Source organism: Peromyscus eremicus, chromosome 15 (genome assembly GCF_949786415.1).
Source record: "Peromyscus eremicus chromosome 15, PerEre_H2_v1, whole genome shotgun sequence".
Classification (NCBI taxonomy): Eukaryota; Metazoa; Chordata; class Mammalia; order Rodentia; family Cricetidae; genus Peromyscus; species Peromyscus eremicus.
In genome coordinates this window covers 18573029-18599612 of record NC_081431.1, presented here as the reverse complement: position 1 = coordinate 18599612, position 26584 = coordinate 18573029, and the positions used below count along the sequence as shown (strand labels likewise).

At 42.1% G+C, this 26584-nt stretch overlaps 1 protein-coding gene across 1 annotated transcript in view; it reads left to right on the top strand.

Moving 5' to 3' along the window:
• Positions 1-26584, top strand: part of Sdccag8 (SHH signaling and ciliogenesis regulator SDCCAG8) — a 200284-nt gene that overhangs the window by 26975 nt on the left and 146725 nt on the right. The window contains exons 7-11 of the mRNA XM_059280536.1: positions 707-771; positions 1058-1246; positions 8502-8640; positions 18292-18444; positions 25069-25203. Coding sequence (XP_059136519.1) covers positions 707-771; positions 1058-1246; positions 8502-8640; positions 18292-18444; positions 25069-25203 — 681 coding nt within the window. The remainder of the gene's footprint in view (positions 1-706; positions 772-1057; positions 1247-8501; positions 8641-18291; positions 18445-25068; positions 25204-26584) is intronic.

Here is a 26584-nt window from a genome sequence, read left to right as displayed (position 1 = left end):
TGCTAGGGTCAGGAAACCCAAAGATATGGTGTGGTGTCTTTAGATTCCATAGCCTCCGACGTCTGGGAAACCATACTTCAAGTCTTAACACCTGCTCTGGGAAGCCTGATGGACTTCTTTTAGCTGGATTCTGTTTCCCTCCCATTTATCTCACAGAGATTCATGTGCCTTTCTGTTCTTTGTAGAGTGTAAGCTCTTGCTGAGGTTTGAGGCAGCTTTGTGTAGACACCGAAAAAGTACTTGTTAAATGGTAAATTGCATAACGGAGCTGACTGACAGATAGGGTGGCCATTTGGCTTATCGTGGTAGGCATGAAACTTTTAGCCTCCTCGATTCGTTATATGTATATATTGCATGCCAAACATGCTTGTGTATAGTGGGGGATTCTGTTGAGGTTTGGGCTTTATCCTCATGAACCTATCAATTTTCTGCAGAGTCACACTTTTAAGGGTAAGACCTGCTATGTGCAGTTTTAAAAGAAAATCAAAATTGTAGGCAGATACCATTTGGGGAGCCAGTGATTTTTTTTTTATTGACATTTATCTAATAATCAGAACAGCAGTGTTAGAGTGAACTATTGAAAATGTCTCTACAGCATTGTTCCTCCTGTGGGTAAGAGAGAAAAACTCGAGTTACTATTTAGAATTTAAATTTTCCTGTGAAACCAAGACATGGTCAAAATGTGCTTTCCTGCCCTGTTTCACAGGAGAGGCTGAAACTCACATATGAGGCGAAGAGTGACCTTCTGGAGTCTCAGCTGATGCTTCTGAGGTAAAGTGAGGTTATCTATTTACAGACAGAGCAAAAGGATGGGGTTCTTAAGATAGACTTTAATGTTTGACGAGCTACTGGTATTATCAAAATTAGTGTTACTTGATAGCATTTTATATGTAGTAGAACAATAAAGCAGTCACTCTGTGCTTCAAGATTGTGCTAAGAATTAGTAACATATCATACGTATGTCAACACGACACATGGCGGTAAAAATTCTCTCTAAGGCTGCATTTGAAAGTACTTTTCCCTGGACATTGCTTAGAAATTTTCCACTTTCTTTTAGGAAAGACTTAGTTGAATATCAGAAAAACTGTGAGGACCTCAAGGAAAGATTGAAGCATAAAGAGTCTCTTCTGGCTGCTAGTGCGTCCAGCCGTGTGGGTGGCCTCTGTTTGAAATGTGCTCAGCATGAGGCTGTTCTTTCCCAGACCCATAGCAACGTGCACATCCAGACCATTGAGACACTGACTAAGTAAGTATGCATCGTTTTCGGAGTCTTCGCCAGTGGAGAGTATTATGTCTCTAAAGGCATGGTGTCCTTTGATCCCATGCTAAGTCACATGTAGTTAAGCTCCAAATAAACCAGATTTTAGATGGTTCCTTTATTGTGGCTTTTTCTTGAAGAAAGAATGGCTAGGCTCTGGTGTGCCAGCTGTGGGTAACTGTTATCACTGAACAGATCATTTTACCTCTTAGTTCAAATCTCATTTGAAGTAAGAGAACTGAAATAGATCATCTTCACGGGTCACCCAGTTCAGTGACCCTACCCTTAACACTATGCTTTACAAGACTGTGTAGCATGGGAAGTCCTTAGATTTCACCGTATCTTGGGTTTACCAGTGTGGTTTAGGCAGAACGGACTCTCAACACATCTTCTTCGTGTGCCTATTGCAAGGTATATTCTGATTTAGTGCAAGAAGGATGCAGCTGTCAGTTTTAGCAGATGAAGGCTGACTAGGGAGCAATTATGGAAGAGCATTTTTTCCAGCTACTGACCCAGCTGAAACACTACAGTATTCCGTGTGCATCTCGTGTTCTAGTTTCCTTTGGAAGAAGTCTTTTTTTTTTTTTCTGTAAAATTTCATTCAGTCGAAATTGAAAATTATTGTTTATTAGAGCATCCAGTGCTGGCTTGCAGTCTGTGTTTTCCTGTGCTGATGACTCTTGTCCCCTCTCTGCTCTGCTCAATCCAAAAGCCCAAGCAGCATCTATTTCAGAGTTACTCCCTCACTAAACCCTGCTCACTTGGTCCTCCGCTGACTTCATGGTTTCCTCTGTAGTTTTAGAATACATCATGTACACACGAAAGCAGCACTGATACTTCCACTCTGGGTTCTATCAGAGTATCTGGCTCGGGTGGGCACTCCTCTTCTCTATCCAAATTCCCAGCTTCTCTAAGGCTAAATCCAGTCAGCTGATCTCTGGTTCCACTCCTGATTCAAGGTTAACCTTCTTAATAGTCTCAGAGGGTCATATGCAATTAAATATGCTGCAATACTTTACAAAAATGAATTATGTATAAAGAGTCAAATGTAATTCAGGCCATGAAAGTATTAGAGGTAAACTGAAATCCTTGAACTTGTATCCTCAGCATGGCATGCAAAGAGAAAGTCATAAACAGAAAAACAATTATTCCCTTGATCCATTAAAAAATTAATTCATGGGCACTGGACATCGTAGCCCACACCTATAATGACAATACTTGGTAGACTAAAGCAGAGGAACTGAGAGGTGTAAGCCAGCCTAAACTATATAGAAGATCCTGTCTCACAGAACATAAGGTTGGATATGTAGCTAGGAGTTGTGGTACTGATCCAGCATGCCCAAGGTTTAGCTCCCAGCACTGTAAAATAATTTCAATTGATTAATTTAATTTACTTAAAATAAAATATTGGAAATTATAGTAAAAGACTGGGAAAACACTTGCCATGTATAACAAATAGTAGAGTATACAAACAGTTTTGAAATAAGAAGTGGCACCCTGACTAGCTGCTCTGTGAGTAAAGAAAGCAATGTGTGGGAGAGGAAGCTGTCAGGATATAAAAAGATATTCGCTCAATTTGTACGTAAGGAAATTCAAGTCAAGAAAAAAACAATCCATCAGACTGGTGGAGGTTAGTGATCCACGGTGATGGCAGTGAGGCCGAGGTTAAGCAAACGATTTTCACCCTGCTGGTGGCACTATGAAATGAGCATAGCCACTTCACAGGGCGATGTAGCTCTCGCCGTTAATATTGAAATAATGCATTATGGTTTCCTGTGAAGAAATGCTCCTCTCTGCTCACAGTAGAGCATGCATAAAGAAAGCTTCTGTAGCGTTATTTGTAATGGTGTGAGAGCCTGAGTATCCTTCAAAGGAATAACTAAACTGTGGTTTATGTCAACTGTGATGATTTATGGACAGTATATAAAAAAAAAGAATTGCCAGGGATGGGGTGCTGGAGAGATGGCTCAGCCAGCAAAGCTGCTTGGTGCCAAGCTTGATGATCTAAGTTCAGTCTCTGGCCCCACATAATGGGAGGAGAGAGCCAACTCCTGCAAGTTGTCCTCTGACCTCCACAGGTGTGCTGTGGCACATGCACGTGTAAAACACACACACACACACACACACACACACACACACACACACAGTAAATAAATATGAAAAAGTAAGAATTGTATGCACACACACACACATATTTCACACAAACTTTCACATACACATTCACACACATACAGAAGTGGAGAGGACACATGTGAACAAATGTGAGACTAACTCCGAAGTGAGTAAAACTACTAAAGATAACACCACCACAAAGCCATTTGATTTTCTAGGTCAACTTCAATATTACATATTTTCTCTAGATTCATAGGAAAAGATTTGAAAGAATAGACACCAAATATTCAACAAAGGTTAAAGTATAAAAAGGCCATTAGAATTCAAGATTTGTTTCAAATAGTCTTTAATCCTATTGGGTAACTGATTTTACAGGGAAATATTATAAAAAACAAATGTATTTTATATTAAGTGATTTTCAAATGAAGTAACTAGTAGTCTAGTAAAATCACCCAGCAAATAAAATGAGGGTGTACCCTCTATTACATTAGCCTTCTAGGTAGGGAACAGAGGGTCGAATAGGCCTACCGTGTTTTCATCCTTGTTTCCATTCATTGAGCGTCTGGCTTTCATTTAGACATTATGTTCTTGTCAGTTATGAATTCTGTTGTCCCTATCTTCAGTTTGACCTCAGGCTCAGAAAGGAAGTGCCAGCCTGCTTAGTTCCTGTCTCTGCTTCATCAGCAGTGTGCTTTGTGTTCCGTTTCAGTGACGGAGTAGGATGAAAGTCTCTCCTTGATTATTTTTAGGAGTTTTGGGTTGTATGGCTCCCTTAGTCTTAGTATTTAGACCTTTCTGTCTTATTAATGTACAGTGTTGCCTACTGAGTGTCATGCTGACTTTGAAAAAGCATCCAGCATGTCTCAGGTTTGGATTTCTAGCTTTGTGTATTTAAAGGCAGTTCATGCTACATGGTTCTAGGCAGAATTTGAAAATTGGACCTTAAATGTTTGCTGGAGCCTTTTTGCAATATGCCTTATGAAACTGGTTGTCAGCTGACGCATTCCACCTCCAGTGAGGACTGTTTGGATGTGTGATTCAGGGGTGACTTGTGTGATAGACAAGGACGGGATGAGGCCTAACATGGGGACCCGACCACCCAGATATTTGTGTGTTTTATATTGGGTATATAGGGATTTGTAGTGAGTAACTTAATATTTGTTGATATTGGTTGTGTTTTTAAATTGATTTAAATTGATCTGAAGTGCCTTCCACTTGTGCTGCTTTATGTTATAAAGTAAGCCAAAGTAATATTAACTTCTTTCCTTCTTTTTTCTTAATAATCAAAATTTAAAGGTTATCAAGGTGCTACTTCAGAATTATCAGAGAAATCCTGGTTACTTTTTTTCTTTTCTTTTTTTTTTTTTTGGAGAACTGTTTCCCATAGCACTGTTCTGGGATTTTGGTCCATTTTGTGATCCTTGGCAGGCTGCTGTCTAGTTGGCTTTGCAAGACTACAGCAGGGAGCTTTCCAGAACTGGAGAACAAAGAAATGTTTCATCAGCCTCTGGACTTTCTCTTAAAGACGGTAGTAATAATGCGTATTAAAACGATGCTTATTATAAAGTGCTTAAAACTGACAATGACATTTCCTAGTTACTCCGTATTTCAAGATAAAGTTGACATAGATCTCTTAAAGCAACCCGCTCCTTTGTGTATTTATGCCCATGGCTAAAGGTGTTGGGGTCTTTACCTGGGTTTTCCCTGCTCTGATGTTGCAGTAAGCTCCTAATGTGCTACAGTCACTAGTGAGTGCCAGCACAGGCCTTTCCAGCCAGGACTTCCAGCTGTGCTCTGCATGGTGTCTTTCTGCCCTAACTGTTTGACCAGGCTGTGGAATAGTATGAACTTACCATTGTGGGGCCAGCCCCTTTCCTCAGGACACTCCCTGGCCGAGTTCCTCAAGACACCCTGTGCTGTTTTTAAGTGCTTGCAGAACTTTGCCTTGGAAGGTGATGTCACCCGTGTCTGTCCCTCTGTGAGAACATCCTCAGGCCTAGCACTAGACCTGCTCCTCTGGACACAGCTTCAGGAGCAGGAGTGCAACTGCCCACTAGTCCACCTGGCCGCCTGCCATGGTGGCTTCATAATTCTGAAGAACAGATAACCAGTGGTCTCATTAGACTCAAGAGGCAAGTGTGGGGTGAAAAACAGGGGATCAGCTAAGAAAGTGACAGGCAGATGAAGGTCGGGGTGGAAGGAAACAAGGCTTCCCACCGACAGGCCTGGACGCCACCCAGAGCTCTTTGTTTCCTGAGTATCCGCTGTTGGGTAAATGAGGGAGCAGAGCTGGAACACAGCCAAAGGCGAGCCGCAGCTAAGTGTAGCATCCTGTGCTGCCTGGATGGCTCTCCATTACCTCCCCGTGGGTCGTGGTAGGAAGCTGGAGTGGGTCAGTCCAGTCTGTGCAGATGTTCAGTTACTCCTGTTACCATCTCCTGAAAGATGATCTAATGAAACATCTGTTTGGAAATCATCTTTAATGATTTTCCGTGGCTTAAGAGGGGATGAATTTACATTCTGAAACATCTTGAACTAGAAGAACTAACTTTTACTTTGCTCTTTAAGTAATATTGGCCTTTTCCATTTAAATCTCACAACATGACGGAGAGGGAACTTTCTTTCGGTGTGACTTTGGAAGTCTTCCTGCTGGGATTTCCATATTCATACACTTGAGCTTTTTATTTTTTTTTAAATATGGAAAAATAATAGACTCAAAAGCAGATTAAACTATTCTAAAGTTTTTAAATTTTAAGTTTTTAATTTTACACTGATTGCACGTGTGCATATGTTTGTGTGAGCACACATGCATGCCATGGCACACATGGGAAGGTAAGAGAACATCTTTCAGGAGTTGGTTCTCTCTTTCCACCATGTAGGTCCTTGGGATCAAACTCAGCTTGTCAGCCTTGACCGCCGTGTTTTGCCTCAGGGAGCCACCTTGCAGGTGTTATACATTTGTCATTTTGTCCTTTATGTGGTTGAGCATCTGCTAGGGGACAAATACTACTCTTGATAAGGGGATGCCCCCAAATGACCTAAGTGGACTAAAGTTGTCTCCCGTGAGAAGCAGATCTGTTAGACCTCGGCCTTGCGGTATCTGCTAACTCTTCTCCACACACTGAGATGCTTGCCATTCTCTTTGGAGCGGGGGAGCTATTTTTTTCGACACTGTAGAATCAGGGAATGAAAGATGTCATTAAGTTATAACTTTTGCTATTCAGAAACTCTCAGGAACTTAAGAGAGGTGACCCTATGAGTCTCAGATTGACTGTGGTCATTAAAGGATGACTTTCTTCTAGAATCATAGGTCCTTTTGGACTGTGTATCCTATGAAGCTAGTCCCCTTTTTATGTTAGACTCTTTTTTTTGCAACTCAAATAAGTACAAATTCTATTTTGCTTGCATTCAATTTATCTTTTACTTTAGAATAATTTAATCTGATTTTGAGTCTTCCACTTTTCCACATAATTATTGTGCTTCATAATATTCAATCAGAACAATTAACTGTTTTTATTACATTTAGAATAAAAATTGAGTAATTTTCATCAATTTAAAACAAATCAGGAAGCTCTAAAGGGAAGCTCATCATAATTCCACGAATTTATGCTATTTGTAACAATTTTTTTTTAACAAAAGAGCTTTTATGAATGTGTTCGGCATTACATGTTTCTTAAAATATGGCTGTTTTCCAAATACCACAAATAGTTTAAATTCTTATCTTCAGGAGATTTGTGAAAAGGAGTCATTGGTTAGTTTGGAAGGGTATTCAAACTCAGTGTTTGTAATCTTCTAAACAGCTCTTTCATGGTTGGTTTTCTTTTTAATCCCAGTTGTTTCTTCTCTGACAGTTTGGAGTCTGGCGGTGCAAACGGTGCACGTTTATTTCAGCGCTTTTGGTGCTGCATTGGAAGGCTGGTCCTCGTGACGATGTGCACACAATGGCATATGTACAGGCCAGCAGGCTTTGCGTTTAAGCCTTGTATGTGTAGAGAGGTTACCGCCTCATCTTTCTCTTTGGCCACTGGATATGTAATGTTTTACATTTTATTTTTATTTTGCATATATGTGTGCCAGCTTGTCCGCATTTCCACCACATGTGCGCACGTGTCTGTGGCAGATAGAAGAAGGCATAGGATCCTGAGAACTGAGCTTACAGCTGCCTGTGAGCCACTTAATGAGGGCGCTGGACCCAGGTCCTCAAGAAGAGCAAATTCTCTTACCTCGGCTGTCTCTCCAGCCCCCCCTGCTGGAGGTTTTTATATAGTGATAAGTTCCAAAGCATCCTGAGGATTTGATCTGGAGTTTATTTAACCCGTGAAATTGATCCTTACTATTTTACATGTCTCAAAATTAGTATTCTGTTTAATGCTGCCCCCAATGATCAGCTTAGTGGACATCTGAGACTTGTTTGGGAGTGGGTGAAGCTTCCTTAGGATCAAAACCAGTGGCCAAGATTTCGTTAAACTTGAGTGTCAAATGTGTGACCAGAGGGCTTGCGGGTCCCATAATACTCCCCACCGAAATAAAAAGAACAAGTGGACAGACTGCAGGTTTTGTCCAGAACCAGCAGAGAGAATTTAATCGGGAGAGAAGGAAGAAAAAGAGGCCTGTGAGAAGGATGCAAAAGGGAGGGCTTATTGAGTCCAAGCAAGGAGAACAGATGTCATGGCGTCTCCTCTGCATCCCGCCGCCGCTAAGGAGGGAGACCCCAGTTTCTCTTCAGATGTTGTACGTCTTTCACACTCGCTCCTTGTTCACAAAGCTGCCTTTGATGTGCAGCACCATCTTCTGAATGGGCTGCTTTTCCCAGCTCGTCCACTTCCTTTTCCTAAGTCGTTTGCTCTTGCTGAGGCTTTATGCTGTGGTCCTGTGTGTGCCAGCCCTTTCCACAGAAGGGCATTGTCACATGCAGATGTGGTCCTGCCATGAAGGCCGCAGTCTTTCAGGCCGCTCTGCCTGCCACTCGCTGAGGGAGGACAGAGGGCCATTTTCTGGGCTGTGCTTTAGTACCTGCTGGCCAGGCCCTCCATAGCTGTCCTTCTAACACACACAAATGCTTTTCTTCTGACTTCTGAGTGCACGGTCACATGGTCACTTCTCATTTGGGGTGTTCTTTTTGTGCTGACAGAGAAAGGGATGACTTAATATCTGCGCTAGTTTCTGTGCGGAGCAGCTTGGCCGAAGTGCAGCAGAGAGAGACAAGTGCCTATAAACAGGTAAAGCATGCTGTGCAGATGACCGAAGAAGCCAACTTTGAAAAGACCAAGGCAAGTCTAACGATGGAAGTGGATGTAATTCACAGCCACTGTTTTTCCCAGTGTATTTATTTCTTTGATTGTTTTCATAACTAAACTAATTCCAAATACACAAAACAGATGCCAGTCCACTAATGTTGACGTCTCTGAATTAAACAAACTTGCTATTTGGAGAATTATTATTCCTCTGCAAATATCTCTGTCCTATCACTATTCAGAGATTGTAGAACGATATGGGAAAGTGCTTAATCTTGTTGACTGAGAGTTTTCAGTGCTGTGGAAATCTCAGCAGTGACTTACTTGTCTATCTATGATCCTGTATAGCTATAGGCAAATGTTTCTCCTCTGTACAGAGCAACTTTTAGCACATTTAAATAAGCCAATGTTAATCACACATGTGTGTCTAGTAGCATCTTTAGATGTGAATTTAGATCCATTGTGAGCTAAATTAGATGTACCTGACAATACTAATAAAATAATAGTTCACACTAAGTGATCAGTGCTCTAGACACTTTGAGTAATTGGAGGTTGCTATTGATTGATTGCTGTGTTTGAGGAACACACTTTAATCAATTAAAGTTGTTCTGTATTTTCCTTTGATGTGTTGCTGGCCATATTTCAAGTGTTTAATAGGCACAGGTAGCCAGAAATGACCCCAGTGGTAGAGCAGATGTAGAGCAAGTCATCATCACTGGAGGCTATAGTAGACAACATGTGTCTAACCCATGTGTACATTGAGTAGCCCCAATCTGATGTACACCCCAAACTTAAAGTTTTAGAGTGCTAATATGATGCTCAAAAAGTTTTGAAATTTTAGATTTGTGGTTTTGGCATATGGGTGCTCATCTAGTAAATTCTACACAAGTACTGTGTCTTTACTGTGAAGAGACATCATGAACCCACAACTCTTTTAAATGAAAACATTTAGTTGGGATGGCTCACTTATAGTTTGAGAGGTTCAGTCCATTATCATGATGGCAGGGAGCATGGCGGCATGCAGACAGACATGCTGCTGGAGGAGTAGCTGAGAGTCCTACGTCTTGCAGGCAGCAGGAAGTTGATTGAGACACTGGGCAGTATCCTGAGCATAGGAAATCTCAAATCCCTCCCCGACAGTGACACACTTCCTCCAAAAAGGACACACCCACCTAACAAAGCCACACCTCCTAATAGTGCCACTCTCTATGAGATTATGGGGGCCAATTACATTCAAACTACCAAATACTGTAAAGTATGAAGAATACAAAACTTGAAAGATCTCTGACCAGATATTTTGGATAAAGGGGCACTCAATATGTAGTTCTATCAATGTTTTATTAAAATATCAGAGCTGATCAATTCAGTATTCAGGGCAGTCACAGTCATTGCCTATCCATTTCCCTCTCCAGTTCCTCTGTAATATTCTCAGGCTGGTTGACTCTCACTCTTTACCGATCTCATTTTCAAAAGGTCCACTAATGACCCAACTCCCTCACATGTTCCTTTTCTTCTAAATTCCCCTGTCTCCTGACATCATGAGTTTCCAACTCTCCAGTTGAGGACCCTCCTGCCATTCACTTTGTCCCCGGTGACTCTGATGGTGGATTTAATACACTCATCGTGTCCAGGCCTTTGTTTTGGCACCTGCTTTTCGGGGCCCTCTCGTTTGGAAGTTTCTCTAACTTACTCAGTGGAAACTGAATCTAGAAGATGTTTCTGGACACTGAGGAGCTGTAGCATCTCCACTTGTCTCCAAAGGTTTCAAGATCCATTTAATATATGACAGCAGCCCACGCCGGTCCCCATAACTCCTGATCCTTTTCTCTCTGTAACTCTCCCAAACTAAGATCATAAATTCCACTGACTGCCATGGCTGCAGGCCACCCCTGTCACACTTGCGCACAGGTTTCCATTTCACAGCTGAGGCTACAAGGCTAGTCAGCTGGAGAGTTCTGGTGGCCTTCATGGTGGCCAGAGAGCACTCAGAATTTGAAAAATTAGCTCAGAAAAGCCAAATGCCTTGGTATGTTTAGTTATGTGGTGTTAGCACTTCATGGAAAATATACTACTATCTCACTTCTGTCATTAAAAGTATTTTAATTCTTTAAATGACAAATAGAAAAAGCAGATGTTGAATACTATATTTTATACTATATATTATATCTATGAATACTAAATTAGGAAAGTTTCCTTAATATAACTAAAATTTGGTTCACTCCCATTGAACAGAAAACCGTGTCCTGTTCTCAGGATAGACATCTCGCAACAGCAGTAAAAGTTCATAGTTGAAAAAAATCACAGTTTCATTTGATCAAAATCGCCCACTATGTTTCCAGAAATAAAAACCCTGTCGCTACCATTATCTCTAGCATCCAATAATAAAGCAGGACTTCAAAGTTACAATTTTTCAAACCTCTGTGAAATTAAGAAACCTTGGCACCTTAGTGTTGTTCCAGCTGGTTGGACCTTAGCGTCCTCCTCACCCAGCCTTCATTTTCCCATCATTTTGGTGGCAGCCTTTTCAAGAGTTGTCTGTCCATGTCACTCCCCCATCATTGCTGGTCACAGAGCAGTCAGGCCTTCAGCAAATTCTAGATTGAATTCATGTTATTGAATTGTTCACTTCCTGATTACCAGTTCAGAGACCTTCCTGTGGTCTTCATCCGTCACACCCACCCTGTAGCTTGGGATGTGTTAGCTGTCCAGTCTTGACGGTCAGGCTCACACCCACCCTGTAGCTTGGGATGCATTAGCTGTCCAGACTTCACGATCAGGCTTCTGCCCCTGCTTTAGCTGACATCCTCCTCCTGTGGGTCTTCTCTCAGTGGCCCCGTGAACTCCTTTTGGGTCTGGTTTACTAGGTCTTTTTCAGAGTGACTTCCTGGTCTTGCCCGCTACACTGCCTGATCTCTTGGGCTTCATTCCTCCTTCCTTCACCTCATGAGACTTTTTCCTGGCACTGTTCGCTTGAGCTGCATTTCCTGCTGCTCCTAGACCTTGTATGAATGATACTCTGCTGGCATCTTCCACACAGCCATGCTTTCCACCTACTGGTCCTTTCAGATTGCTCAGTAATGCTGTCTCCTCTTACCAGCCACTCTAGATTACAGCCTTCAAACATCTTCAGCTTTCCCCACACCTGCCCGTGACTCTCATCCCCATGCTCTGTTTCTCTGCAGAGTTCCCTGTTCACGGTGCCCTCTGCCCACCTTCCCCCTCCTCCACCTCTGCTGTGCTCTTAGCCATGCGTGCTGTGCAGAGTGCGGCCCCCTCCTGGCTGCTTTCTCTCGGTTTCCTCCCCATCCAGTGTGCCCTTTGTATTGCCTTAGGCCTTCTGAATTGTAAATACTCCACTTAGGGAACTCCCCTATGGAAGTGTGCTAATTCTCCAGGCTGGCCTTGCAGGTCTTTCAGTCTGGCCCTTCTCCTGCTTTCCTCAGTCATCTTTCACCTCACCCAGACCGTTGAAGAACCTGAATTATAACAGCGTTTTCATGAGTTCACTGAGCCAGCACCAATGACTTGGTACTCATCTGTGACATACATGTTTGTCAGAGGAGGCTCAGTTCAGGTGGCAGTCTTCGTAGAAATTCCCCTGCTTCTTGTTTAATTCACCTCTGATCCCTCTGAACACCCCTGTTGTTACAAAGTCTAGGAGACTTTCTGTAGCTGTTGGAAAGACTGTTGTGTCTAACACTGTTTTCTCTCATGTTATTGCATATTCATTGCACAACTAGTGTTTGTTGAAGTGAAATTAGTCAGGAGTTTTAAATATAAATGTGATCTCATATAATTAATGACTTTTGAAATTTAATGATTAAGAATGAGCAAGATGGGTGCCTAGCCCAATTGTCATCAGAGAGGCTGCCTGTGGCAGCTAATGGGAGCAGATGCGAGACCCACAGCCTAACATGACGCAGGGATAGAGCCCAAATTGAAGATCTTCATCAGGTCCCTACCCTTGGAGCTTGGGGAACCCCGTGGAAGTAGGGAGGGAAAACTGTAGCAGCCAGAGGAATGGAGGACACCAGGAGAACGTGGCCCACAGAATCAGCTAAGCAGGGCTCATAAGGACTCACAGAGACTGAAGCAACAATTACAGAGCCATCATGGTTTTGCTCTAGGTCCTCTGTGTATATGTCATGGTTGTGTAGCTTGGTGTTTTTGTGGAACTTCTACAGCGGGAGTAGGGATGTCTCTGACTCTTGCCTGCTCTTGGGACCTTTTTCCTCCTACTGGGTTGCCTCACCCAGCCTTGATATGAGGGTTTGTGCCTAGTCTTATTATGACTTGTTATGCTGCATTTGGTGGATATGTCTGGAAGGCCTGCTCCTTTCTGAAGGGAAACAGAGTGGATCTGCAGGATAGGGGTGTGGGTGGTGAGAACTGGGAAGAGTGGAGGGAGGGGACTATGGTCTGGTGAACATGGTGAGAGAAGAATAAATAGGAAGGAAGCAGGGAGGAATGAAGGGAGGGAAGGAGGGAGGGAGAAAGGAAGGGAGGGAGGGAGGGAGGGAGAGGCATTACATGATGTGAATCTGGCATTTTCACTGAATCAAGGAAATAACTGGTTGTCACGTGGTTGACGTGATGTGATGAAAGTCTAGGAGTTTTTACCTATAGTTCTGATAAGACATATGGATTTTTCTTTTGGGGAGTATTAAAAGATAGTGAATATGGATATTTTCAATTTGTAACTGCTTTTTTTTGTAACTGCTTTTTAATACAAGCTGGGAGGGATGTTTAGCATCTTAGTTTCTTGGTGTTTGTTGCCATCTAGTGGGCATCGTTTGTATTGCATGGCAGGTAAAAGGCATTGCTTTATTGTACTATTTGTAGTGACTGAAATACCTGCCATGTTTACAAGAAAACAAATACCTGATATGAGAAGACCACAATGTCATTTTCAGGTAATGGTGTGAAACTACTGTCCATCAATCTCTACTGCTCCACTTTCTAGATCTGTGATTTGAGCAAATTATTTCATGTTTGAAAGGCCTGGTTTTTTTCACCTAAGTAATAAGAACCATTTAAATTTTCTTAATAGGGTTAATGAAATGATTCTATGCTAGCCACTTAGAAAGCTTTTACTGCATAGCAAGTGCTCAGTGAAAGGTTGTACTTGGAAGTGTAAGTTATTACACCTGGAGATAATTTTTAGAGAGAAAAAAGAACGGCAGGGGGGTTGTGGTCCTGTGTTGATGGAACTCCAAGAAACAGCTGGCAAAGGTTCAGCCCTCCCTCCTGCCTACTGTCCGAGGAGAACGGCGGCTGGTGAGGTGTGGAGGCACAGGCAGGAAATCAGATGAGCACACTGGAAGTGAGAGAACACTTAAGGACGATTGTCTTTAAAACTGGCTAGGGAGGTTAAATAAGTGTTTGTTTTATTAAAAAAAAAAAAACTCCATTATTCTGTGTCTTGGATTGTGGGAGAATCAAAAAAGCAGGACTAAGAAACTTGATTGTTGTGGAATATTTGTTCAACCAGGCAAAGATGTGTTTCTTTGTTTCTGCTACGGAATATTACTTTAACTGTATTTAACTGTATAAAGATGTGTTAATTTTGTTATGCTGTATTTGTTTAATTATGTACAGATCTGTTTCATCTTGCCTGCCTAAGGCACCTAATTGGTCTAATAAAAAGCTGAACAGCCAATAGCTAGGAAGGAGAAAGGATAGGCAGGACTGTCAGGCAGAGAGAATAAATAGGAGAGAAATCTAGGCTCAAGAGGGAAGGAGAGGGAGAAAGAATGAGGGAGACACCGGGGCAAGAGGCCAGGCAGCTGCCAGCCAGTCAGACATAGAGACAGCAGGAAAGCGAGACATACAGACAGAAAGTAAGGAAGGTCATAAGCCCCAAGGCAAAAGGCAGGCTAATTTAAGTTAAAAGAGCTAACCAGAAATGTGCCTAAGCTAGACTGAGCATTCAAAGGAACTGGTTGGTGGCCCAAAAGAAAAAGCCTGGTGCACTTGGAGTGGGAAAAAAACGATCAGAAAAGCATTGAGCACTGGACTGCAGTCGCGGGCATGGAGGTAATGCTCCTTGCAGCTCATTGTCTGCTGCAAAGCAAAAGCAAGCAGCAATGCCTTTGACAAAGACAGACCACATGCAGGACAGTGGCCCCAGAAGATCATAAGAGAGGTGATGGGATTCCTGTCACCTACTGAAATAGTAGTATTAACAGGTGTGTTTGTGGTGGTACTGGGATACGCACACTTACCAATGCATCAAAATGTGACATATATAGTTATATATTGTACGTTGGCCTCAGGAATAAAAAGCAATGTGTTATTGGCTTCCATGTTTGTTCTATTGTTTATCATTGTTTTAGAATGTATCCCTTCTACACACACACACACACACACATCACTGTGAAGCAGTGTGTAGTAGTACACCAGCAGTAGCCTCATCCACTTCATATTCAGAGTGTTTGTTTATTGCTTCAGAGGTAGTCACATGACCTGGAACATTTAGGCTTATGTAAGTGTGAAATTACATAATGATGCATTTCTCAGAACATGGTCGCTGATGCATGCTTGTGCAAATAGTCTCAGTGTAGACTTATTGACACATTTCTGATAAACAAGTATTTATAAATTAAAAAGCAATACCTTGTTTTATTCATAAGTAAGAAGCTTAAGTATGTTGATAATCATTTTTATTTAATGGGCTTGTTTCATAAAAATAAATTCATATTCATAAGTTTCAAAATTTATGTTCAATAGCAGTAAACAGTAAATCCTCATAATATCTTAATTTATTATTCATGAGTTTTTCCCTGGGATTTCTAGGAAACTATCCATAACAGTTGGGAAGGGAAATTAGAGATGTCATTAAATAGGTTTCCTGTTTTAAAATTTAGTTGACAAATGTCAATTTTGTTGTGGAAAATGTTTGACTCCTTTATAATGGTAATATTTACCTTTGGCTTAATAAAACTAAAATTATAAATACTAAGTCCAAAAAGTTATGTTTCAAAATAAATGTTGATAGCGCCAGCATGAAATGACTGCAGAGGAAGAATCTTGGGTTGAATTTACTGGCTTGGAAAAGCATAATTCCTCAAATCCTCAAGCTGGCAGCCATTGCCACCAAGTAAGGAAAAGGAGAAGCCACCACACCAGATCCGCCAGGAAAAATGGAGTCAGGACCCACAGACCTGATCATCTTAGTTGTGACTTAGCCTCTGAGAATTGAGTTTCCTCATGTCAGCTGGGGTTCTTCAAAATTAATAAATGAGAGCCCTTGAATTACAAGGAGTAGCATCCTGCAATAGTTTGTAAGTATTGGGGTTAGGAAGCCCTCAGCTTCAGGTGAGGTCCAGTGTGAGAGAGACAGTTTTAGATCTCAGGGGTTCCAAGCTCCTGATTTAGGTCCAGAGAGTAAAATGATTGCTGCTCAAGCATTAAGACCTGAGTTTGGATCCCAACACCCGATCAAAAACCAGATGAGGCAGCGTGCATCTGTACTCTCAATGCGGGGGTGGGGTGGGGCAGACAGGGATCTCTGGGCCATGAGAGCCGACCAGTCTGGTTGGTGAGCTCCAGCTTCAGTGGGAGACCCTGTCTCAAAATTTAAGGTAGAGAAGTGGTTGAGGAAGGACTCTGGCTTCCATATGCAACATATATGTGTATGTTCACTACACACATGTACACATGACTAAATTTTTTATTTCCAAGTGTTACTAAATCTTACTGCTTTTTTCATTGTAACCAGGTATAAATGTCAAAAAAAATATGAAAGGTAAATCAAATGAGAGCTATTTAAAATGTGTGACCATTGATTACATACCTGGTGATGTCATAACCAGTTTGTCACCTAAGGTTTTCCTCAGTGCTCCTCTTGCTGATGGGCTGGCAGGAGGCAGAAGGCTGTCCACACAGTCGTGGTCAGCACGGTTGCTTATGTGACTTAGAGCTCCACTTTGTGCTTTCCACTGAACAGCCTATGGCTTGGCCTTTCTGCCCTGAGGACCATTTCCTCCTGTTCTGCTGACTGGATCCCTCCACGCCTGCTGTTTGGGTTGTGCTGGTTTCTCAGGTGTTCTTGCTCACCTTATACTTAATGATGTTGCTGCCTACGTTGTTCAGTTGGGAATTTTTTTGATATATTGATTTTATTTACTCAGACCAGTAATATTCATTATAATAGTAAAAGTTACAGGTTTGTTTGTTTGTTTTTACTAGATTGATTAATGGAAAGTATTTTTTACTAACACAATTGTATTTTGAAGCACAGAATTCAGTAGTTCCTAGTATTTCAGGCTCCAAGGGATTCAGTTATGAAAAAATATACTTCTTCATTTCTTTTACAATCTAGTTTTAAATTTCCTTTGTGAGGCATTCTGCTAGGATTTAGCTTGGGATTAACTCTGTTGGAGAACTTTTTAAAATCAGAATTATTTTTTGTTTTGGCTAACCAGACACATTTGAAATTGGCTGTCATACTTTAGGATAGCAGATACTTTCCAAAATTAAGAACTACAGGTGAATGTCTTCTAGATGGAAGAAGGAGAGTTCACAGATCCTAGATATTTTCAGTCTATAGTTAGGTTTTAGCAAAGAGTAGTATAACTGTGCATAAAATCTAACAGTGTGCATGGAGACTATTTCCTGTAATCAGAGGCTTTTCTCTGCCCCACCCTGTTCAGCAGTCACTTCCCAAATTATCACTCAGAGGCTTGTATTAATTATAAATGCTTGGCCAGTAGCTCAGGCTTATTACTAACTAGCTCTTACACTTAAATTAACCCATAATTCTTACCTATGTTTAGCCACATGGCTTGATACTTTTTCTTAGTATGGCATTTTCATCTTGCTTCCTCTGCATCAGGCTGGAGACTCCTTAACTCCACCCTCCTTCCCATCATCCTCAGTTTGGCTTTCCTGCTTAACTTACTGCCCAGCTACCAGCCGATCAGCATTTTATTAAACCAATTCAAATGACAAATCTTTGCAGTGTACAAGAGGATTATTCTACAGCAATTTGCATCTCCATTATCAACCAATGTGACTGTCCAACCTATAGTCATATAGCTTGTGAGCTTTATGAGACCTGGGTTGGGCTAGTACTATCATAAGAATGAGATACCATAGCAGCTTAATTAGGTTGAGGTATTTTTATTGTAATTTGAAGTTCCATTTCATTGTTGGACATTATAGATAATGACCAAAGGAAGGGAGAGAGTTTTTTATTTCTGGAAACATAGTGGGTGATTGTGATCAAATGAAAAATGTGATTTTTTTTCAATTATGAACTTTTACTGCTGTTGCAAGATATCCATCCTGATGACAGCAGATAGTAAGCTTGTGTTTAAGGGAGTGAACTAAATCATAGTTGTATTAAGGAAGCTTTATTAATAGAGTATTAATAGATATCTATGGCTAATAAAATACAGTATTCAACATCTGCTTTAAATTTTTCTATTTGTCATTTAAAGAATTAAAATTCTTTTAATGACAAAGAAGTAGTCTTGTAGCCTCAGCTGTGAAATGGAAACCTGTGAGTGAGTGTGATGGGGTGGCATGCTGCTATGGCAGTCAGTGGTGTGGGCAAACAGTCATCTGAGTGGGCTGCAGAGAGGGTTTAACTGTCTTAAATAAAAGCACTCCAGTGTGACTGTCTGATCTCTCCCTGGTGCGTTTTCTCACTCGTGAGGTCCTTCTCATGCTCTTGTCTGGCAGGCTTTGATCCAGTGTGAGCAGCTGAAGAGTGAGCTGGAGAGGCAGACAGAAAGACTGGAGAAGGAACTTGCCTCTCAGCAAGAGAAACGGGCTCTGGAGAAGGAGATGATAAAGAAAGAAGTAGCCAAGGAGAGGGAGGATGCAGAGTCTAAGGTACTGTGCAAACACTTTCCCATGGCCGTGGGGACGCATCTGAGGGGAAGGGCTGGCTTTGGCTCGCAGTGTCAGTCAAGGGGAAGGCAGCGTAGAGCTCCTTGCAGTGGGGGAATGCACACCTGAGTCTCACACCAGGTCTCCTGGAGCCTTCTGCAGTCCTCCTGTGCATCTCTTCTACCTTTTTGCAGCTTCAGCAGCGGAATTGGAGGCTCTGGGGATGTAGTCACGGAGCCAATGCTGCTGTCTCATAAAGTACAGGCTTTAGGGAAAGGTGACTGCTAAGCAGATGTGTCCATAAGTGAAAGTCTCTCAAGCCTAGACAGTCATGCGAGACTTTTTGTCAGGAGGATTTTTGAGGCCTGGAAAGGTGGAGGGACGGTCAGGGGAAGAATGGAGTTCAGGGGAAGAAAGTGTCACGTCCAGGAAGAACACACACCTGCAGGAGCTGAAGCTCCATGCATGGTCGGGGTTTGGAGCCGCCAGGCAGCGGAGCCGAGGGACTTAGGAAGAACGGTGGAGGGTGAAGTGTGGAGAAGTATATAGGGAATAAATCACCCATGCTCTTAAAACCTACATGAGTATTAGACATTTCATCCAAATGTGACATTAAACCACTGAATGGCTTTACATTGGACAGTGTTGTAATGATATGAATATTTGAGGAAAATCACCTTGTTAATAAATTGGAGTAGAACTAGAGTGTGTGCCAGGAGATCGGGTTGGGGTTAGGTTTGGCATCTTGGATCCAGGAGATCACTGAGAGTTAGTTATGACAACCAGGGGCAGTGACAGCATCATGGTCCCAGCTTTTCAGAACTGTTTCAGGTCGTGCTTATTCTCCCCAAGTTCCCTTACTCTCAGCAGAGAAACTTAGTAAGGAGAATTGAAGCCGGTAGGTGACAACCAGTTAAACCATTGGCCTCCCTTGCTGTCTCCCTTCTTTACCCTTTCCCCACCTCCCGGAGCCCCTCCGTCATTGTCTGGGCTCCTCTGGTCTTCACATCTCCTGCCCGTAGCCTCCTTGTCTCACCCTGACAGCATTTGCAGCCCCTGTGGTGTCTATACCTGAACTCACTTGTTCCTTAAACCACAGCTGGCACGATCTTTCTGTGGTGAACATCTCAGTGTGCCAGTTTCTTGCTTGAAAAGCCTTCCTTGTCTCCCTGCAGCCTCAGATAAACCAGGATCCTTTAGCAAAACATAGTCAGTCGCCATCATTTTTTCTCTCCAGCTCTTCAGTCTCATCCCCTTCTTTTCTTCCTTGTGTTCCTTCCACACTGACCTCCCTGCCCTTCTCCAGTCGTTCAGACAGACCAATCTACCCTGTTTTTTAGGTTTGGTTGCTTTGGGGTTTTGTTTGTTTGTTTGTTTTTGTTTTTCAAGACAGAGTTTCTCTGTGTAGCCTTGGCTGTTCTGGAACTCACTCTGTAGAACAGACTCAGAGATCCACCTGCCTCCCAAGTTCTGAGATTAACAGCGTGTGCCACCACCTCCTGGCTGGTTTTATTTAAGATTTTGAGTGGGCTTCACCCTCTTAGCCAGAGGTGACTTTCTTTGTTCTCGTTGGTCTCTTGAGTTCTTGAAACCGGCTCCATCAGAGCCTTCCAAAGCAAACCCAGCTTCTGCTCTATGGGGTCCCCTAATTCAGTTGATTGCAAATTCTTGTGGGATCGTTGCCTTCTGTGACTTTCTGTGAGTCTCTGCATGTATGAACTAGCGTCCTCATTGCTCGGCACGTTAGCACATGCGCAAATCGATATTTATGAATGAAGTACAAATAACGTACGAGGAAGGGAGAGAAGGCCCCAGGCACTGGGAAGGCAGGGCTAAGGCGGAGGGCCAGAACCGATCCCTCCCTGCAAGGGGTCCTGGCAGGCCGTGTGGGAAAGGTGCTGGTTAGCTGAGTTCCAAAGAATAGGTAGGATTTAGAATCCAAGCAGCTGAGGAAGGAAATGGCCTCTGTTCAACCTGAGGAAGGCATGGAGGAAGGTGAGGTTTTGAATTGGCTATTGTGTGTGTGTGTGAGAAAATAGAATCAATCATACACACAAACAGCTATTGCTCACACCTAGGGTGATTTTATTTGGGAAGGGGGTTGTTTAATGGAAACCATTTGACTCAGAAGCTTCACAATAGGAAACACTTGGATGAGAATTTTGAAAAGGAAGGGAAAAAGAGCAATGAATTGTGCTTGGCGGTATGCGAGGTGCATTTATACAAGACTCTCCCCTGGTGGGCACTTCCTGAGGAAAGGTGTCAGCTGACGCAGCCCGCTGTCACCAGTGGAGTGAGCTCAGGTCTGGTCCTGAGAACAAGTACAGATGTGAGAGTAAGGGGCAGCCCATCCTAGCACCCGGGTGTTCTCCTTAGGGAGAACTGCTTCAGAGAAAAAAGATGTGGGAGTAACTCCAGTTGGCCCAAAGGCCCTCTGGGACTTTGTCTAATCTTCGGGGTGACGAATGCTTCAAGCACTCGACAGGATCAAATGTGATGACACTTTGAAAATGTTGTAATCCCTGTCTTATGGTGGGCATTGGGTAAAATTGAGTCTGCACTTATTATCATTTTTATTTTAGGGAATGAGCAGTGTGAGAGTATGCTCCTGGACAGCTTTCTTGTACCTGTGTGTCAGTATAGACAGATAGGCTTGAATACCAACTCCAGCTGTACCTTTTATGTATTATTGTGAATGAACTTGGGCAAGTAGCTTAGTTTTCTTAATCTCATTTCAGGGGACCTGAAAAGTTAATCCAAGTAATCCAATTCCCATTATTCCAAATCTGATGCATTTCTTTCTCTAAAGGGACTAAAATGCACACACATGTGCAACACTAGGAAAGTACCTAGTTTCCCGTGTTGTATCGCTGAAGTTTCTGCATGATCAGCTTCGGGAGCTGTAATGGAGATGCCTCAGACACGGGTACTCTGAGTGTACACATGCGCTACGAGCTAGCAAGCATGCCTCTCTGTCCTTCCTGGCCGTGTCCTTGCCTTCTCCTCTCCATCTCCTCCCCTCTCCTGCAGGAGACTTTGCAGTTTTCCTCTTGTTCTCTGTCCTTTACAGTTTCACAAGCAGATTTGAAGTACATGCCCAGGATAAAAACTTACCAACACAAAATATCGAGTGAGGTATTTATTGAAACAAAATGAGAAGGGAGTTTCCTCATTATATTTTTAAATAGTATAAACCATGTGTATATAAGTGTGTGCATAGACACATAGAAAGGAGGGATTGTCAGTTGATCCGACTGTAGCTGCTGGAATCAGAAAGAAAAAATTTTGCTTTTCAAAGCTGCTTTCTGGGGCAGGGAGATGGCTTAATTGGTAAAATGCTTGCTGCAGGAGCATGAGTTTGGACCCCAGCACCCACATGATAAAGCTAGCCGTGGTGTGTGTGCCTGCAAGCTTGGTGCTGGGGAGCTGGAGACCAAAGGATCCCTGGGGCTCGGTGGCCAGTGGAGCTGAGTCTGTGAATCCAGGTTCAGTGAGAGACTCTGCCTCAAAAAATAAAGTACACAGTGAATGAAGGAGACACCGGGGCTGACCTCTGACCTCATCATGAATATGCACACATGTATTTCCATACCCACATGCGCGCGCACACACACACACACACACACACACACACATACACACACACACACACACACACACACACACACACAGCCAAGCTTTGGAATACAGTCTAATAGGGACAGTGACAAATTACTTATTACCCTGTGAGTATTAGGTTGGTAAAGAAGCAGGTGCTCTTGGTTTCCTAACAGTAGGGCCACTCAAGAGACTTAGTCATCAGCCTTCTCCCCCGCCCCCCTCCATTTGTGTGGGAAGCTCTGGGAGAACAGGTGTCTCTGCCTACCCGCCCATGTTTGCATCATCCCCCATGAAGATTACCTGCTGTGAGTTTGTCTCTTGCTTTCAGCAGCGGTCCTGGTTTGCTCTGAGCTGCTCTGGTCTGTTAGCTCAGCCCATCATTCATCATATGCTTATTTGATCCCCCCACGGCGCACGTTTTCTTAGTTGGTTCCCTTGACAGTAGCCCATTGCCAGAATCCTTAGTTTCTTGTCTCTTTTCTACCACTTCATACAATATGCAATGTCCTGGAAACCGCTTTGCAGAAATGTCTATCAAGCTTTCCCAGCCTCGGTGTCCTTGTCTCTTCCTTGCCACTGTCAGAGTTTAAAGGACTTACCTGATGTCAGTGCCTTGGACATCCAGCAGTGCTGCAGCTGTCTGTGTTACCTCTGGCTCTGCAGCAGATGTGGATGGAGAAGCTCCTGCAGGCTGACGCTGACTTCCAGATGGTGGGCGTGGGGGAGAAGACAGAGACAACAGGAGGGAGCAGACAGGGATGGGCAGAGGAACTAAGTGATGGGTGCTGGAGGGAGGGAGTCCCAGGAAGGGAGGGACTTGGTGTATGCCTTGAGATAGAAACTGACACAGAATTTACAGTTAGCAAAATAGATATCTGCACATTTACTTGAAACACAGCATTCTCAATATGTTTAACAGATTTATCTCCACATAAATATGTAATATATTAGTTTTAATAGCTTGTCACTAAAATTTACTGCTGTTATGTGGGTCCAGGAGAACTATAATTACAGGTTGATGATATGAATAATCATGAATTTGAGTTCTTAAACTAAGGAAATTAAATTGATACTTGATTTGCTCTGTTTATTTTCCTTTGACCCTTAATTATTGGTGCAGATTGTAATATGCATAAAGATACTTTGTAGTTTGGTATTAGCAAAGCTATGTGCAAATTAAGTTTTTGGACAATCTTTTAATGTTCAGGACATGTAATAACTGTAAGTCAAATATCAGAAAGGTCAATTAGTTGATCATTCTAAATTACAGCATATCTCTAGGACTCACTGTCTGCATGTGTGTTGAGTATGCTGTTTCTATAATCAATGCAGGCACCTGACATCATTTTATTGCTGTAAAGCTCTTCACTTACTCTTCATGTTTGTTCAATGTTGACAACTTAAGAGAGTTTTTATTACCATATATTAATTATATACAATAATGGGTTTCATCAGGATGTTTTCATGCATGCATATAATATATTTTGATCGTATTCATCTTCCCATCCCCATTATTGTCTCTTGTTCCCCTGGCCTTTTGTTTGTTTTTTGCATGTATGAACCAATGAGTTTAATTAGACTTACTTGGTTTTGTTTGGTTGAGTTTCCTTATTTTACTTTATGCTCATTGGTGTTTTGCCTGCATGTATGTTGGTGTGAGGGTGTCAGAAGCCCAGGAACTGGAGTGGCAGACAGATGTGAACTTCCATGTGGTTGCTGGGAATTGAACCCAGGTCCTCTGGAAGAGCAGCCAGTGCTCTTAACCACTGAGCCATCTCTTCCGCCTCTAATAGGCTTATTTGTATGACAACATTTTAGTTGTTTGTTCAATTATAGAACATTGTAACACATATCAGGGACTGTGGTAGAATTGAAGCATCGTTGTTTCTTTAGCAGATACAGTAGATATCCCCATACACTTTGTTTCTTTAGCAGATACAGTAGATTTCCCCATACACTTTGTTCTGGGTTAGGGTAACATTCCTTCATTTTAAATGTGTCAGTTCAACTAAGAAGTTAGCACAGCAAAGTTTGAATCACTGAAACAGCACAACCATGAAGTGTAAGGACTAGGAAGCATTTTCAGTCCTGAGGAGAGAGGAGTAAGACCCGATGCTACCTGCAGACATCCTAATTATTCATCCATGCACTCATGGAACATTTGGTGCCTTTTAATGAACATGCCCTTGAGGAACTTCAAGTAACAAAACCAAACCAAACCAAACCGACAGCTATAAACCATGAAACGGTATAATTAAGTACCATGCCAGAGGTACACAGAGGCAGAGTGTGGTGAGGTGTCCACTCTAAAGGTGCTGTAGGATTACATGCCAGAGTTACTCTCAGAGTATTAAACAAGCAGGATGGCATGGGCAGACAGTGAGAATGGAAGCAGGTACAGAGAGCAGGCGGAAGTGTTCCCAGGCACAGCAGCTGATTCGAAGCCCTGGGGTGTTCTTTGCTGGGAACTGGAAGTCAAGGAGGGCTTCCTGGAAGACAGGAGATGATTGCACATCCGGTTCTTGACAGGACTGAGGAGCTGTAAATAATGGGAGGATAAGTGGGACTTGGCAGGAGAGAAACTGCAGAGAGCCCCTGTGTTGATTTGGGGACGGGAAGCTCCTCTCTATATCTATCTCCATCTCCTCTCTTTAAATTATCCTTTCTAATGTTTAATGTCCATGTGGGAAAGGACCTAAGAGTTGCCAGTTCCCCCACCCACTTTGAAATGTCTCCCTTTCAGTCTGTTCCGTACCATATCATCTTTGCTGTCTCAGGGTTCCAACCAACCTTTACACTTTATCATCTTACACCTTTTCACAGTAAGTTAGAGTCCAGGGAGTGAATAGGAGTGATGGAGGTATTTCAGGGGATGAGGTGAGTTGAGGACGTAGAGAAGTGGACATATCCAGCCCACAGAGAAATAATTTAGAGCCCAGTAGCTGTGCAGACACCAAACTATTGAAGTGACTTTTTAATATTCATATTTTTAAATACCATTGCTGAATTTTTTGTTTCCTCTTATAGATGTTGATCCTATCTCAGAATATTGCCAAGCTGGAGGCCCAGATAGAAACAATTACAAGGGAGAAGATTTCAGCTGTCAGTCAACTAGAGGAAATTCAGAACCAGCTTGCTTCTCAGGAAGTGGATGTCACAAAGGTCTGAACTTTTCAGTTTAATAATTGCTTAAGTACATATTTTCTTTGAAAATAGTTTTGTTTAAATTTATTTATTATTTTTATCTGTGTGTCCGAATGTATGAGTGCGTGTGTGTGTGTGTGTGTGTGTGTGTGTGTGTGTGTGTAGGCACACACATGCCATGGTGCTCCTGTGGAGGTCAGAGTTAGTTTTCTCTCCACTGTGGGCTCTCCCTCTGGTTTTTAGATGTCTGAGCCATCTCGTCCACTTTGAAACCATTTTTATTAATATCCAAAGCTCCTGGTATGGTCAGGAAGGAGTTTGGAATAAAAAAAGTTTTGTTATTTCAAGAATAATAAAGATCAAGTTAATGAGTCTATCCCCCTCCGTGGTACTGCACATCCAAAGATAATTTGTACCAAATAATTGACAAAGACAGACTTGTGAATGGGAATTATATGGCTTTAACTGTTGAATCCTTAACAAAACTTACCTTTCTGAGTTAGTTAACTAGGAATGATTGTTTTTCCTCAGACAGTGTGAGGTTGGCCATCCCAGTAACAGTTTAAGACATTATGAAAGGGATGTTTAATATAAAACGTTTCTATCTCTCACTTCTATTTTAGATCTGCTTCTAAAACCAATGGTTTTGATTAAATTCTTAGTTAAATATTAAGTTTAGCATAAATTCCTATTTTATTGATACTTAAGTTACACGTTTACATACTACAGCATTTGTGCTCTGGGCCTCACTAGCCAGTGAAGTGAGAACTAAAATATTTAATGGTTTTAACTAACTTTAGAATGCTAGTTATCTGGATTTCAAGTAAATCACTTAACTAGTAAGAAACTGAATATTGGAATACATAACATATAAATGAAATCAATTCATTCTTTATCACTAAATTTACAGATAATTTTATAACATGATAACCTATACTGATACATTTTATTCCATTGCTGCTTTATAATTAAATCATCAGAATTATTTTAGCTTATACATTAATTTATACATACAACTTACAAAAAGAGCTATTTCCCTTTTCACTTTCTAATTCTCCACTTCCTAACATTCATGCTTGATTATGGAGATCTAAGAAGCTCCTGTTTGCTAGCATACCTCTGTGTCTGTCTGGAGATGAGGTGGAAGTGAGGTCTGCCAAGGAATCAAAGAATGGACGTGCAGGTTTGCAGGTGAAATCCGTGGTACTGCTTTGTGGTTCAGTACAGGATACACCTTTTTATGAAGTATCATGATGAAATGAATGAGTTCTTGGCCCTACAACTCTCCAAAGGGACTCAAACATTGGAGAGTGACACATTAGACTAAGTGACTTTGAAATAGTCTAACCCTGAGAGAATAATTCTGGCTCAGTATAATGTCTTGACTTGTTTTAGAAGA